This window comes from Cibotium barometz, chromosome 39 (genome assembly GCF_041138505.1).
Source record: "Cibotium barometz isolate CiBa-2024 chromosome 39, ASM4113850v1, whole genome shotgun sequence".
In the NCBI taxonomy this organism is placed as follows: Eukaryota; Viridiplantae; Streptophyta; class Polypodiopsida; order Cyatheales; family Cibotiaceae; genus Cibotium; species Cibotium barometz.
Window position 1 is genome coordinate 5504661 of NC_141084.1, and position 15779 is coordinate 5520439.

A 15779-nucleotide genomic window follows, 5' to 3' on the forward strand; every position below is an offset into this window, starting at 1 on the left:
CACTGGCTGAAATGCATCCAACTGATAAAGTCCATGACATAATGTACCAGTAAGCATCAAGGTCAAGGCATTAGCTTTGTCTCTGACCATGCATTTATCATCATCAAAGTGGACTTGCATTCCATAATGTGCTAAAGAAGAAATGGACAACAAATTCTTCTTTATCCTTGGTACATATAAGGCATCTGTAAGGCGGAGAATGGAGCCATCAATGGCTGTGAGCTGAATCTCCCCAATGCCACGAATTGGATATGAAGCATTGTTGGCACACTGAACAGTTTTGCCAACAGGGGCAGGGCCAACATGACTAAACAAATCCTTGCGAGATGTGATATGCTTTGAGGCACCACTATCAAAATACCAAGTACATGCATGCTCTTGCAAACTGAGTGCCTGTGAAGACCAAGAGGCATCATAGCTGCATGTATAAAAACAGTAATCCCTGTCCTCAACAAAAGAAGCAGTCTCTGGAGGAGCTTTAGAAGCATCATTAACAGACATCCCAGCTTCCTTTGCCTTCTCTTTGGCAATCCTCTTCCTACATTCCGTGATGTAGTGACCTGGCTTCTTACAGTAATGACATTTGCCCTTCTTCTTGGGCTGTCCATCACTTTTCTTGGTATCCTGTGAAGAACCACCATCACCTGAATTTTGATTTGCACTCTTTGGCTGAGTTTTTCCTTTTCCCTTTTGACCTGTAGTAAATGCTTGTTCAGCATTTGTGTTCATATTCATATTCTTCCTCATTTGCTCCTCTTGTAGTAAGAGAGCAACAAGTTCCTGATACTTGAGGGGTTCAACAGCATTCCTCATGCTGAGGTTCAAAGAGGTATGAAAAGCCAAGTAAGATCTTGGCAAAGAGTGCAAGATGGTGGACACAAGCTGTGTCTCAGGAATAATCTCATCCACATTGATGAGTTGCTCTCTCAAATCCTGCAGCTTGTTTAAGTGGCTAGACATATCATCTCCTTCATTCATTTTCTGATTTTCCAGCTCTCTTTTCAAAAATGAGATCCTAGCCTCATTACGAGCAGCATACATCTGCTCCAAAGTCACCCATGCATTCTGTGAAGAGCCAGCTGAACGAATATGAGGTATAATGGACCTCTGTACTGACAATGCAATGAGTGACAAAGCTTGTGCATCCCTGGCATCCCATGTCTTTTGAGCATTTGTTCTTTGAACAGGCAATGGCTGTCCTGGAGCGTGTACCTGTTGTCCTCGTCCACGAGCACCCCCTTGGGGAGGAGTCTCTGGAGCCAATGGACCTGGACGTGGTTCATCACCACTAACAAAATCCCAAAGACCTTTTGCCACAAGCACATTTTCAGCATAAAACTCCACAAGGAGTAGTTCGTGCCATCCAATTTGTCTTCCTTAGACAAATATGTGAATACATCACTTTGCTGCATAGTCACAGGGGACGGCGGGGACGGTGCCTAGGAACGCTGGGACGCCGACACGGGACGGCGCAGGGACGGGGACGGATGGACGTCCCCTGACGGGCGTTTCAAACAGGGGACGGCGCAGGGACGGGGGACGGCTGTCGGGGACGGCTTGTGCGGGGACGGCAGATAGCCGTTGCGCCTGCGTCGCCTGCGCCCGTTTTTGGCCGTTGCGCCTGCCTGCCGCGTGCCTGCCATTGTAGCCATTTATGGCTGTTGGGCTTGGGCTCTACTAGCCGTTTATGGCTGTTGGGCCTTGGCCCTCTCTCTCTCTTGCCTATCTATATAAGAGCCCACCTCTACAAGGCTACAAGCTGCCACACACAAGTTCATTGCTCATTGCTCAAGCTTCTTGAATCTTCTCTCGAGTCTCTTCCAACTTCCAAGTTTCAAGCTCTAGGGCCTAGGCTCTCACCTCTCCCTCAAGCCTCTTGAGTCTTCCAACTTCCAAGCCTCTAGGCTCTCTCTCTCTCTCTCTCTCTCTCTCTCTCATTCCTCAAGGCTCTCTCTCTCTCTCTCACTCCTCAATGCTCAAGAGTCAAGCGGCAAGCCATCTTCAACCATGGCATCCTCCTCACGTGCCGGGGCTTCTCGTAGAAGGACAATGGGATGGACATGGTGGGAGGAGGTAAACTACACCACATCCGTTCATGGAGGCGGTTCTCGGCCATGGGTATGCAAGCTTTGCCCGTACCGGCGAACGGGTGGCGCCGACAAAGTGCGAGCCCACCTCTTGCATGAGAGTGGGCATGAGGTGAGGTTTTGCACGAATGTCACGCCCGAGAAGAGACGGGAACTTCTTGACAAGCTTAGCGTCTACGAAGCAGTCGAAGCGACAAGAAGGACACCATGAGTGGCCGTGGATCCTGCGACGACGATGGGGAGAGGAACTCAAGCCTCTACCATGGAGTCATGTGGTGGATCGGTGTCATGTGCACAATGGGTATCTACCGTGTGCTATACGCATGCAAGACTAGTTTCGAGGCTTGGGGAAGCTTGGAACTAGGTAGGCTGATTGACGAGCTGAGTTAGGGAAATACTAACGGGCGGGCACCCAAGTATGGACGGGCGGGCGGCCAAGTGTGGACGCCTGATGACCGGCCAAGAGCCTATAAAAGGGTGGCCAAGGTTAGTTATTGGAAGATAGAGAGTCTCGCGAGTTTGTGAGAGCTCTATGGTCTTGGAGCCTGGATCTAGTGCAGACATGCACCTGCTTTATGCAGCCGAGGCCGGCAGCAGTCTCGAGGCCTGCGAGGGCAGCTTCGCGGCGGTATGGGACGTCGCGAGGAGGAGATTGGTCGGTACGTCAACCTAGTTAGCTCAGCTCATGGCTCGGTGGGGACAGCCAAGATTGTGGGCTTGCCCATGGCTGTCATGGTTGGGAGGTGAGTCAGTCTGCACCCCCTTTGTTGTTTGTTGTTCGTTTGTTTGCAGGATTCGAGTTTCGAACCAAGATCGATCACGAGGGAAGATCCGTGTGGATTTGACAGTGGTATCAGAGCATACCTCGTGAACGAGCAAGTCGGTAGGTAGAGAAGAAGAGGTCGAAGTACGGTATGTGTTAAAAAAGCTTGCTGTTTTTTCTGTGCATACTGCAGATTTCAGTTTTGTATGTGTTTTTTCTTCATCAAAGAACCCCATGTTGATGGGAGATGGTAGGTTGAATAGGGTTGATTGCTTTTGCAAAGAAGAGGTGAATTGTTGTGCATACGCATGAACTGCAGGGAGAGAAAACTGAAAAAAAGAGAGAGAAAAGCATGATAATTTTCGTTGCTTTTTGACGCATGAGAGAAAGAGCGAGAGAGAGAGTGTCGAGTTGCTGTGTCTGCTGGCTGAGAACTGCTGAACTGGCCAGGTGTGTTGCGTGTGTGTCGTAGGCGTGGGGGCTACTCACAGCTACAGGCGGCCAGGCCTGTTAGGCATGCGGCCAGGCCTGCGTAGCCAGCCCAAGCCAGCGCCCAGGCCACGCAAGACCGGCGCACAGGCCAGGCACGGTGAGCGCCCAGGCCACGTGGCCCTGTGGCCAGGCGTAGGCTCAGCCTACGTGTGCGCACAAGCTCTGGCCGGAACGCACCAGGATACGCAGGCGGGTACATGTGTGGGTTGGCGCAAGCGTAAACCTGCCGTGAAGCACCCGGCGGCGGCAGTCGATGATGGCAGCATGGTCGACGTCAGCAGTTGGCGACGGCAGCTCCACTAGCGGGTTAATCCAGGAGGAGAAGAAAAAAAAAAAACAAAGGAAAGCTTACGTTTTTAGCTTTCGTTTTTTTTAGAGTTTAAAATTTTATAAGTTTTAAAAGACCCTCCTCCAAAGTTTAAAGGTGTTTATTTTTTAAAAAAAGAAAAGAATATATATATCCATATATATGTATATTAATATATATATATATATATATATGTATTTATTCACAAAAAAAAAACACAAAAGCTAAAGCAAAAGCTAAGCCTAGCTTTTGCAGTTTTTTGGCTTTTGGGAAAGCTTTATAAACCCCCTCACGTGGGCTTCTTGCCACACATCTCTCGAGTTCTCAAGTTTTCGAATTCTCAAGTTCTCAAGTTTTCAAGCTCTCAAGTTCGCTCGCACTTTTGTTGTGCGAAGACCAAAATTTTCTCTCCACGTACCCTCTTCACGATGTCGACCCAAGAATCAGAGCTGGAGCCCCTCGTGGAACGCGAAGGCTTGCCGGCTACGGAAGGCACTGATGTCGATCTTTTTGACGAGTTTGTGTCAAAATCAGATTTCCAAGAGTTCAAAGTAGCTCTCGAAGCTTCTTCAGCGGAACGTCAGGCACAAATCGCAACCTAGATGCAGGCTTTGCAGAACTCCATCGCTCTCTTGACCACTACCCTCTCTACCTTTTCGGGAATGGATACCTTGGCTTTTGCTTTAGGCCCCAATATTACTCCGGAACCGTTCGGGGGCGAGCAAAAGCAGAGAACCAAGGAGATCGTGGACACTTGGCTACACAAGTGGCAAGTTCACTTTCAGTTTCATCCATATGATGATGGAAAGAAGATACAGTTAGCAGCAGGTTTCCTGTCCGGCAAAGCTTTGCTTTGGTGGAAGGAACTGAACCCAAAGCCAACGACTTGGGCACAATTTGAAGATATTTTCAAGAAAGAATTCCTCAAGAAAGAGGATGATTATGATGTTGTTGCCCGGTTTTCAGCTTTGACCATGACCTTGCAGCACCTCACTTATGAGGTCTACCTCCAGAAGTTTCGTGACTTGCAGATGAAGGCTACAAAGATGGATCCCACTACTCTGTTGGGGTTTTTCGTAGCTGGTTTACCAGACTCGTACTGATTACAGGTTAAAAATAACAAATGTAAAACATTGGACGAGGCCATTCATTCAACTCGTATCTATGATGATACGATGGTCTCTTCCAAGTCAAAACCCGTTACCGAGCAGGGGAACAAGCATAAAAGAAAGTTCTCCGCACCTATGGCTAACACGAATGAAGGCAAGTCTTTGGACCAACCTTCGAAGAATTCCAGTTCGACACCAGCGAAGAAGAAACGACTCCTTAGGGCTTTAAAGCTCAAGAAGGAAGGACGTTGTTTTATCTGCGAAGAAAAAGGACACATGCGTAATGAGTGCCCGAAGCAAAAGGGTACCAAGTCAAACGCAGGACCCAAGCCAAAGGCAGCTAACCAGTTGTCTTTGACAGGTACGCCAATTACTGTACTTTCTCGCCCTAGTACTTGTTCTGATTGTCTGTTCAATTCTAAAGTATTTGGCATGCATGATCTTCTCCGAGTTTATGGAGAAGTGAATGGCCATAAAATTCACATTCTTTTAGACCCTGGCAGTTCGCATAACTTTGTTAACTACAAACTTGTGCAGAAATTGAGTCTTGATACGACACTCAGCGACCATACCTATGAGGTACGTCTACCTGCGGGCAGACAAGTTTGGGATCGCAAAGTGGAGATGCTTCCAATCTAGATTCAGGACTACAAAGATACTCTGGAATGCTATGTTATGCATCTGGAAAATGTAGACTTGTTATTAGGGATTGAGTGGTTTAAGACTCTTGATGTCCAGATAGATTGGTCTAGTCATATGCACAGTGGGTATCTACCGTGTGCTATACGCATGCAAGACTAGTTTCGAGGCTTGGGGAAGCTTGGAACTAGGCAGGCTGATTGACGAGCTGAGTTAGGGAAATACTAACGGGCGGGCACCCAAGTATAGTATTTTAGGTGATTGTATCCATCCCTCTCAGGGACCTCTTGTAAATACAATTGATTTTGGAAATATAATGAATTCTTCTTTGTACACCGCTTTCCATTGTGTATTGATTCCACTTTCTTGTTTTCTCATCCCTTCATTGGATGTGAATGAATTAAGTGTGTTTGAAAGCAAAGAATTACAGAAGATACTTGATTCGTTTCAAGATGTATTTCCTAAGGAATTGCCATCGGGTTTACCACCTGAACGGGCAGTAGATCATCGTATTGACTTGATCCCTGGTGCTCATCCTGTGAGTATTCCACCTTATAGGATGAGCCAAGCTGAGGAAGATGAGTTGGCTAAACAACTCGAAGATTATTTGAGGATGGGCCAGATCTGTCCAAGTAAATCACCTTGGGGTGCAAGTAAATCACCTTGGGGTGCACCTGTGTTGCTTAGGAGAAAGAAGGACAATACTTGGAGAATGTGTATAGATTACAAAAGATTGAACAAGCTGACTATTAAGAACCGTTATCCTCTTCCTAGATCAGATGACCTAATTGATCGGTTAGCAGGAGCGAAATATTTCACGAAGATAGATTTGCGTACTGGCTACCACCAGATACGTATTCATGAAAGGCATGTCGAAAGAACCGCCTTTCGGACTAGGTATGGCCATTACGAGTTTCTCGTATTATCTTTTGGGTTAACCAATGCTCCAGCCACTTTCCAGCAAATGATGAACGATCTTTTTCGTGAACATTTGGGAAAATTTGTGGTGGTGTTCCTGGATGATATTTTGATATATAGTCGTACTCTTGAGGATCATGTCAGACACCTCACGATTGTCTTATCTATTTTAAGACAGAATCGACTACATGCTAAATTCAGTAAATGTGAGTTCTTTATGACCGACATCATTTACTTGGGACACAAGATCACTAGAGATGGATTGAGCATTGACTATGACCGAGTTCATAAGGTTTTGGACTGGCCTATACCACGAACAGTGAAACAACTTCGTTCTTTTCTCGGTTTTGTTGTTTTTCTTTGGAAATCTGTACGGGAGTACTCTCAGCTCACACTACCGATGACCGACTTATTGAAAGGTCGTGGACGTAAGTCCAATCAGCCTATCACTTGGAATAACGATTTGGATATGGCCTTCAGACTTTTGAAAGATAAAGTCAAGGAAGCACCTATCTTAGCATTGTCTGATCCTAGTCGGCCTTATGTTCTTGAAACTGATGCCAGTGACTATGCTATCGGGGCTGCTTTATTTCAAGATGGTAGACCGGTTGCTTTTGAAAGTAAAAAGCTAGACGACACTCAATCTCGTTGGCCAACCCTTGAGAAGGAGCTTTATGCTGTGATTCATGCTCTCAAGGTTTGGAGACATTATTTATATGGCTCCAAGTTTGTGGTATTGACTGATCATCAGTCAATCAAGTATGTGTGTGATGCGGATGATTTGAGGGGTAGGAAAGCTCATTGGGCAGAGTTAATGCAAGATTTTGATTTTGAGATCCGTTATCGGAAAGGGTCCATGAATAATATTGCAGATGCGCTTAGTCGGATTAGAGAGGTGAATTCTTTGTCGTTCACCGAGATTTCTACTTGACTTATTTCAGTCATTGAGAGGGCTTTGCAGGACTGATAGTTATTTTGGTCCATTTTGGCAGAAGATCCAGGACGGGAGCTCATTGATTGACCAAGACTCGGTGACTGCGCAGTCTACTATTCGGGCTGCAGGAGGTCAGTGGATGATTCGGAATGGTTTACTATTCCGTAATGACAAAATTTGTGTACCACAGATCCCGGACATTAGGTCCAAGATTCTGATGGAGTGTCACGACGCCCCTTCTGCTGGACACCTTGGGATACACAGGACGCTATCATTAGTGAAACACACTTTTTATTGGCCGAAGATGAAAGGGTATGTAGAAGATTATGTTCTCAAGTGTCAGATTTGTCAGGCAAATAAAGCTGAACGCTTTAGACAGGCTGGGTTGTTGCATCCTTTGCAAATCCCAGGTAATAAATGGGAAAGTATTTCCATGGATTTTATTACCGGATTGCCAAGAACACATCAAGGCCATGATTCTATTTGGGTTGTGGTGGATCGCTTGACAAAGATGGCTAGATTTTTACCGACCCGGAAGACTATTACAGCTACGCAATTAGCTCGGCAGTTTATCGAGCAATTGTTTAGACTGTACGGGTTACCGCAGGACATAGTCAGTGACAGGGACTCTAAGTTTACGAGTGACTTTTGGAAACTTGTTTTCGAGAAGTTGGAAACAACTTTGAATTTGAGTTCCTCTGATCATCCTCAATCTGATGGCCAGACTGAAAGAGTGAATCAGATTTTGGAGGATATGCTTCGAGCATATGTATCCAAAAGACAAAGTTCATGGGAGGATTATCTTCCTATGTTAGAATTTGCATATAACAGTACTAAGCATACGAGTACAGGGTTTAGTCCTTTCATGCTTATGTATGGTTTTCAACCAAGATCACCTGTTACAGTAGGATTCTCAGGACTTCAGCATGATGCAGCACGTAATTTTTTGCAAGATATGCAGGAAATGTTACAAGTTGCAAAGGAATCTATTAGAAGTGCTCAAGACCGAGGCAGGTTTTATTCTAATAGACATCGTTCACCTAGAGAGTTCTCTGAAGGAACGATGGTGTATTTGCGAGTTCCGAAAGATTCCGAGACTTTACGGACAGGTAGATCTCCGAAATTATCCCCTAGATACTGTGGACCATTTCGTGTTACACGACGGATTGGTTCAGTTGCATATGAATTGGATTTGTCTTCTCATGTGAAAGTTCATCCTGTATTTCATGTCAGTAGACTTAAGGAAGTACTGGGTAGAGCAGATCAGTTAGTTACTCCTCAAGAAATTATAGATGTCCAGGACATGACATTTGTTCCGCACGAACCTGAAAAGATTCTTGGCTTTTGTGAACGAAGATTGCGTCATACGCTTATCACGGAATACAAGATCAAGTGGAAGGATCGTGTTGAGGAGGACGCTACATGGGAGACATTGACTTCTCTTCAGAGAGATTACCCTGGCTTTTTAGTGAGCTCAGGAGTGAGCTCTTAGAGGAAGGGGAGTATGTCATGTGCACAGTGGGTATCTACCGTGTGCTATACGCATGCAAGACTAGTTTCCAGGCTTGGGGAAGCTTGGAACTAGGCAGGCTGATTGACGAGCTGAGTTAGGGAAATACTAACGGGCGGGCACCCAAGTATGGACGGGCGGGCGGCCAAGTGTGGACGCCCGATGACCGGCCAAGAGCCTATAAAAGGGTGGCCAAGGTTAGTTATTGGAAGATAGAGAGTCTCGCGAGTTTGTGAGAGCTCTATGGTCTTGGAGCCTGGATCTAGTGGTGCAGACGTGCACTTGCTTTATGCAGCCGAGGCCGGCAGCAGTCTCGAGGCCCGCGAGGGCAGCTTCGCGGCGGTATGGGACGTCGCGAGGAGGAGATTGGTCGGTACGTCAACCTAGTTAGCTCAGCTCGTGGCTCGGTGGGGACAGCCAAGATTGTGGGCTTGCCCACGGCTGTCATGGTTGGGAGGTGAGTCAGGCCTGCACCCCCTTTGTTGTTTGTTGTTCGTTTGTTTGTAGGATTCGAGTTTCGAACCAAGATCGATCACGAGGGAAGATCCGTGTGGATTTGACAATCGGGATCATGCACACCATCACCTTCGCCATCAAGTCGGAATGTTACTCCATCCACGACATCGGCACCCTCCATCTCCACGGCCTCTCAATCATTACGTGGCCCACGGCGACAATCTACACTTGGGGAGAATTGGAACCCCTAGTTGAAGGAGGAGGTGGATATGGCGGTGGCCCGCTTCTTCTTCCACGACCACATTGCCTTTCAAGCGGCTAGGTAAGTGCAATCGATCATTGCCAATTCATCATTCATGTTTTCATCATCCTAGTCTCCTTCTCATTAGTAAATTACTTTCTTGAATAGGTCGGAATACTTCAAGGTAATGGTTAAGAAGATTGGGGAGTATGGCTCAACCTATACGCCCCCCTCATCCGAGAGCTTGCGCACTACATTGCTCGACAAGGAGAAGCGCATTGTAGAGCAAGCGGCCGACAACACAAAGCGGCAATGGGAGAGGAACGGAGTCTCCCTCATTGTGGATGGATGGAGTGACACCCGCAAGAGGAGTATTCACGGCATGGTTGCATATTCCCGTGGAGAGATGTACTTCATCTCATCTCATGATGCATCCGGCACTGGGAAGAGCGCGGATGTGCTTGCGGCGGAGTGGGATACCACCATGGAGATCGTTGGCCCCGAGCATGTAGTGGGCTTTGTTGCGGATGGGGAGCCTTCCAATAGGGCGGCGGGAGCTATTCTCCAAGGTATGTATGGACATGTCACGGTGTCCTTTTGTATGGCTCATTGCCTAAACAACCTCCTCAAGGACATCGGGGCATTACCATGGATCAGCCCGCTCATTGAGGAGGCCAACACCATGGTCTCCTTTGTCCTCAACCACCAAAGACTTCGCCATGAGTTCAACAAGAGGTCCTGTCTCTCTCTTCTCAAATATTCCGACACCCGGTTCGCCCACAACTTTCTCATGTTGGGCCGGTTGAAGGATTGTAGTGGTGCTTTGAGGGGGCTTTTCCTTAGCGACGAGTTTGTCGCCATGCAAGAGTCCCATACAAACACTGGCCAAGAGTGTAGGCTACGGGCGGATGACGCCTCTTGGTGGGAGCGTGTGAAGACCACAGATGCTATGGTGAGGCCCATAGTCCACCTGTTGAGGATTGTAGACGCTATGCAGCCATGCATAGGCAAGGTCTACGAGGCCATGGATCGCATGATAGAGAAGTTGAAAGACTTCGTGCCTGACGAAGACAGATACGAGGAGATCCATGCCTTGTGTCTAGGAAGGTGGAATTCCTACTACTCTCCATTGCATGCAGCAGCTTATGTGGTGGATCTAGAATTCCAAGGCAACAAGCAGGAGAGCGACCGGGAAGTGAGCGCTGGAGGATCATCTTGGATCGTCTTGTGCCTGATGCATCGGTTAGGCGCAAGATCAGGGACCAGCTTTCGATGTACAGGTCGTTTCATGGCTCCTATGGCTGTCATGATGCACAGGTTGACAGCTCCAAAGTTGGTGCTGCTCTATGGTGGGAGGACTTTGGTTCAGATGGACCGGAGCTGCAGCAGCTTGCCATCCGCATACTTAGCCAGGCCGTCAGCTCCTCTTGCTTGGAGCTACTTTGGAGTACCTACAGCCACATTGTCTCTAGGAAGAGGAACCGACTCGGGGTAGAGCGTGCCAATGACCTTGTCTTCGTCAGCGCGAACTTGCGAATGCTTTGCAAGAGCATGACCAAGAAGGCAGATTCCTTTACCGAGTGGGAGATGAGTCAACAAGAAGAGCAACGGGAGGATGAGGTGCAGGAGCAGCATGCCAGTGAGGATGAGACTGAGGATGAGCTTGATGCTTCTTTGGCAGCCGCACAAGCTACCCATGACCATGAGGCGAGCACTTCACGTGGATGATCATTCATGGATCATGATTCATGGGCCTTACTACTTAGCTCTAGCCTCTAGCCTCTAGTCTTCAGACTTCAACACTTTTTTGTCATTGACTCATTTGAGTCCGTCCTTGTATTTTGCCTCCTTAAGGCTCCTGAGTCCTGACTCTTGAGTCATGACTCATTTTGTATCTACTTAATTATTAATATGACTCAAAATCTTAGCATTTTAGTGTAAATTTGTGCTCATTTTGATGTGCTTCCAAAGTAGAATAAGTGCAGAGTAGAAAATTTAAAAAAAAAGTATTTTTTGAGAGCCGTTCCCTCCCCCGTCCCCGTTCCCTACTTATGGCCGTTCCCCGTCCCGTCCCCGTCCCCGTCCCCCGTCACCGTCCCCCGTCCCTTGTGACTATGCTTTGCTATTGATTTGCCATTATGCTTACGCACAATGTTGTACCTGTTTATCAAAAAACCCAATAGCAGAAACCCTGATAATAACTGTACTCCACTGAATACAGTTCACCCAAATATGCTTGCACTCTCAATCCTCTGAATGTGCAGCTCAATGCACCAATGACTGAGTAGAGCAGCAAATGGCGTACACAATGCCAAAATGCCCCAAAAAATGCCCAAATTTGCTGCACCCAAACTGTGCAAAAAACCTGTATAGTTCTTTGCTAGAAAATCTGCCTGTATTTGCCTCTAGATTTTCACAGAGAAAATAAAAAATGCCCAATATTCAGAACTTGTAATGCTTACCACAGTTGTACTGAGTAATGAACAAGTACTGTTGACTGTACTATGTAGGTACAGTTTACTGGTTCTGTACGGAAGCAGGTGGAAGTTGCAGTCGTATCACAGCAGGTACAGTCGCCAGGTACAGAAGCAGGTATGCAGCACTGAATGCTGCAGGGCTTTCTGCGCAGGTTTGTACGGAAGCTGGTAGCAAGGCGACCAGATGCTGAAGGCAGCGCTGACAGTTGTACGGGGCAGGTACAGTAGCTGAAGGCGGCGCAGTCTGGGTATACGGGGCTGGTACACGTGCGCTGACAGGAACAGAAGCTACAAGACGATAGCGCTGTCAGGTACGGAATGCAGTACGGCGCACAGGTGTACGGGCAGCAGGTACTGAAGCTGCAGTACGGCGCACAGGTGTACGGGCAGCAACAGTGCTGTACGGCGCACAGGTGTACGGCGCTCAGGAGTATGGGCAGCAGCACTGGCAGTGTACGGGCAGGGCAGGGCAAGGCTTCAATGCTCTGATACCAAATGAAGGCAATGAAGTGTTAGGGTTAGGGTTTACAGAAGCTTCAAGCAGGCGTGGAAACCAACAGAGAGAGTGAACACGACTTCAGTCTATTGCTTGATGAAAAAGTGAAGTACAATAGCCACATGATAGTGACCCTAAAGATAAGTGTTCACATGTCCGGCCATAAAATGTGCCGGGTGGACCAAAACACTTACAAATTGCATATAAGTGAAACTGAGCTAAACTGGGGGAAAAAACCTCCACTAACTGAAGTAAAAAGTGCCCCAGTAATCTACTGATGATCACTAGCACTCCTCTGGGTGCATACACAGCATAAAACCCAACATGCTTGAATTGTGGTATGTGTGAAGTGCAGCTGCAGTGCACGTGTGAGAGAGCAACATGGTGATGCATATGCATGCAGCAGCCAATTTAGCACACACGTGCAGCCACACCTATGGGAGCTGTCATCTACTGTGTGCGGACAACCTTGGAAAAGTCTCAAGAAAAGCAGAGGATTACGAAAATGATCAATGATGTAGTTTTCAGACTACAACTACTTGTGCATTGAAGGATTTATAATGAATTACTTTAAAGCAAGTTTGCTGATTATGTGTTTATTAATGCTAATAACGTTATTTAAGATTATACAAGCTGCACATAGAGAGGGGAAGATTCACCCAGTCCACTGTGTATTAGCTGCATGACTAGTCATCAATATCGACAATGATGATTCAGTTGTGGACTAGTTCTGGACTCCTGTCTTATGCAAGTTAAGCTACAAATACATAGGACTGATTGTACTCGTTGCTGTAGTGGTGCAATCTGCTGTTTTGGGGCTGAATCTGTTACTTACTGACTGGATCTTCTCTCTCTTGGCTGCTTTAGAAAGTCTTGTAGAAGATGTTTCCATTGGAGAGTGGGGGCCTTATTTATAGGGAAATTTCTTGTCTAACTAACCATCCTTATGCGAGCCCAAAAGTAATGTCATAAAATCACTTAACGTGTTTACTTGGCTGTGCCCAACTTAGCCAAGCTGGTTGGCACATGTCTAGGTGATTCAAAACGGCCCCAAACCTGTCCCTGAAGTGCCAGATGATGTCCATGTTCCACCAAATTAAATGGTGCATGTGACTTCCCCTCGTGCTTAACTTGGAGCAATGGGGAACATAATTCACCTTTTCTCCAGCTCCACTTGGATGATCTATTCACTGCTCGTGTCCTCTCAATTTTGTGTCTGGTTGACCCATTCTGCCTGATTGCAAAGGACACAACAACTCAATCATCACAACTTGCTGAGATCTGGTTACTAAAGCGCGTGGCTCTAGCTTCCTAAATTTGAAGTGTCCAAACTTGAAAAACAAAGGAAACAATTTCCCCCCTTCTTGTGGCAAACTATAGGCATTGCACGGTCTCTTTAGGCTCTTCTGCCAATGGTGGATGTTGCTTTGCTAACTCCACGAGAAGTGAAACACAGCTGATACTTCACTGGAGTGAACTTGACAAATGAAATCAGATGACTATCTGTCGGGTGCTGCCACCCAGTCTTGGTTCTGTGGCATGTTGGGGAGGGATTCTTGAACTTGTGTTGACTCTGCAGAATTGGAAAAAAACCCCTCTTGGTTGGATCGGTATGCCTGCCCCTTGTGTGTCGTCGGTTGTGATCTTGGTCTTCCACTTTTTCAAACTCTTGAAGAGCTCATGTTTATGAAGCTCTCCATCTTTTGAGGAAACTCCCTCCTCCTGAGTTTCAACCACTGGTGAAATCACCAGTGTTGTGGCCACCTGTGTTCACCCACTCCAAATGCACACCTTGCAGCTTTTCTCGCATGAGGCTGCTAAGGTTCCCAGTGCCCAAGCCCACCCCACTATTGCACTGATAGCCGGCACATGAGTGCCCTTACATACCAAACTCCTGTCTCACTTCAAACACATACAGGTGCTGCCAACAGCCCTGTTATTCACATTGAAATATTTCATTAAAAGGCTTGTAATACAAGATATTCAGACAGGGGGCTGGCCCATCTTTGGTCCCCAGGGTAGTGTACAGAGCACTCATCTTAGGCTTTATTGCTTAACCAGACATGCTGGATCTCTTTCTCATGTTGATGTCCGTATGAATTGGTGCTGAGACAATGAGATTTTTAATTGCCTGCAGTTTAACTCCCGTGTTATTTGTGCACCATTTGCAGATGTGGTGGATAGGCTGATCAAAGACGGTAAACAACTAGATGCTGTTACTTACATTCATGAGTATCAACTTTCTGAACGGTTTCCACCAGTTCCATTACTAAAGGCCTACCTCAAAGACATTAGAAAAGCTCAATCCAATAAAAGCAGTTCAGAAGACAAGGTATGCCATCTGCCATCTGCTTCAGAGCTGTATGCACATCTACTGCTTAGGGTTTAGAGTTTTGCTCCTCATAACTGAGCTGCTTATTTTCCTACAGAATCAACTTCTTATGAAGGAACTTGGTGCTGTAAAGGCAGTTCTCAAATGCATTGAGAAGTATAAGCTCGAAGCTGAGTACCCAACAGAGGGTCTCCACAAGAGAGTTCTACAGTTGGAGAGAAGAAACCCTGAAAAGAAAAGGAACTTAGATGCTGGTATGGGTGGATCAAAGAAGCCCCGCACAAATGGCCCTGGAGGTGCTCCTCATGGTGGACCTTTTAGGTCCTCCGACAGGCCACATTTTGGCGGGAGGGGCATGGGAGGCCGCAACTACGGATCGGGGTATGGTGGAGGGGGTAGAGGTGGTTATCCATATCCGGCAGGGGGACCTGGTTATGGTTCCCAATCCTTCCCACATGGCAATTACCAGTATGGTGGAGGTCCACCATCTTCCTATCAGGGGTCGTACATGCGCTGAAACTGTCAGATTATAATGTCAAAGATAGATCTTCACCAGCCGGCCGCTGGTTGGACACCCTTCATCTTGCAGTCAGCCTTTTGAAGGTCTCGAGGTCTAGATTTCATATTTGTCAGACTCCAGAATGGCAGAAAGTGTTGTTCTTACAGCAAGGGCATCTTTCTCTAGGGTGTTTTGCTCTTCTTTCTTTGTTTTGGCGCATGTGCATTGTGGACTAGTGGACAAGCATGTCACCTATTTTGTTTTGGAGTGAACTCTGTAAAGTTTTGCAGGAATCAAATGCTTTTTAGGATTGCAAGGAAGAACGTCGTAATTTACCTTCCTGTGGCTAATTTTTCAGTTTTCTTAATTGGGCAAAATCCTTTGTATGACATCCAGCTATAATTCTCTGTTTTGCACTCTCTGGAGTGTCCTGTCCTCAGGATCTCTACAGTTCCCTACCCATCTGACGTTGTACCGGGTATTTACAGAGATTGCATATGAAGAGGATGGATCAGTTCT

The 15779-nt window shown here is 46.8% G+C and overlaps 1 protein-coding gene across 1 annotated transcript in view; it reads left to right on the plus strand.

Moving 5' to 3' along the window:
* LOC147615639 (uncharacterized) overlaps positions 1 to 15572 on the plus strand; it is a 28220-nt gene extending 12648 nt beyond the window's left edge. The window contains exons 2-3 of the mRNA XM_086778168.1: positions 14601 to 14761; positions 14859 to 15572. Coding sequence (XP_086634294.1) covers positions 14601 to 14761; positions 14859 to 15278 — 581 coding nt within the window. The 3' untranslated portion in view covers positions 15279 to 15572. The remainder of the gene's footprint in view (positions 1 to 14600; positions 14762 to 14858) is intronic.
* The last annotated feature ends 207 nt before the right edge of the window (positions 15573 to 15779 follow it).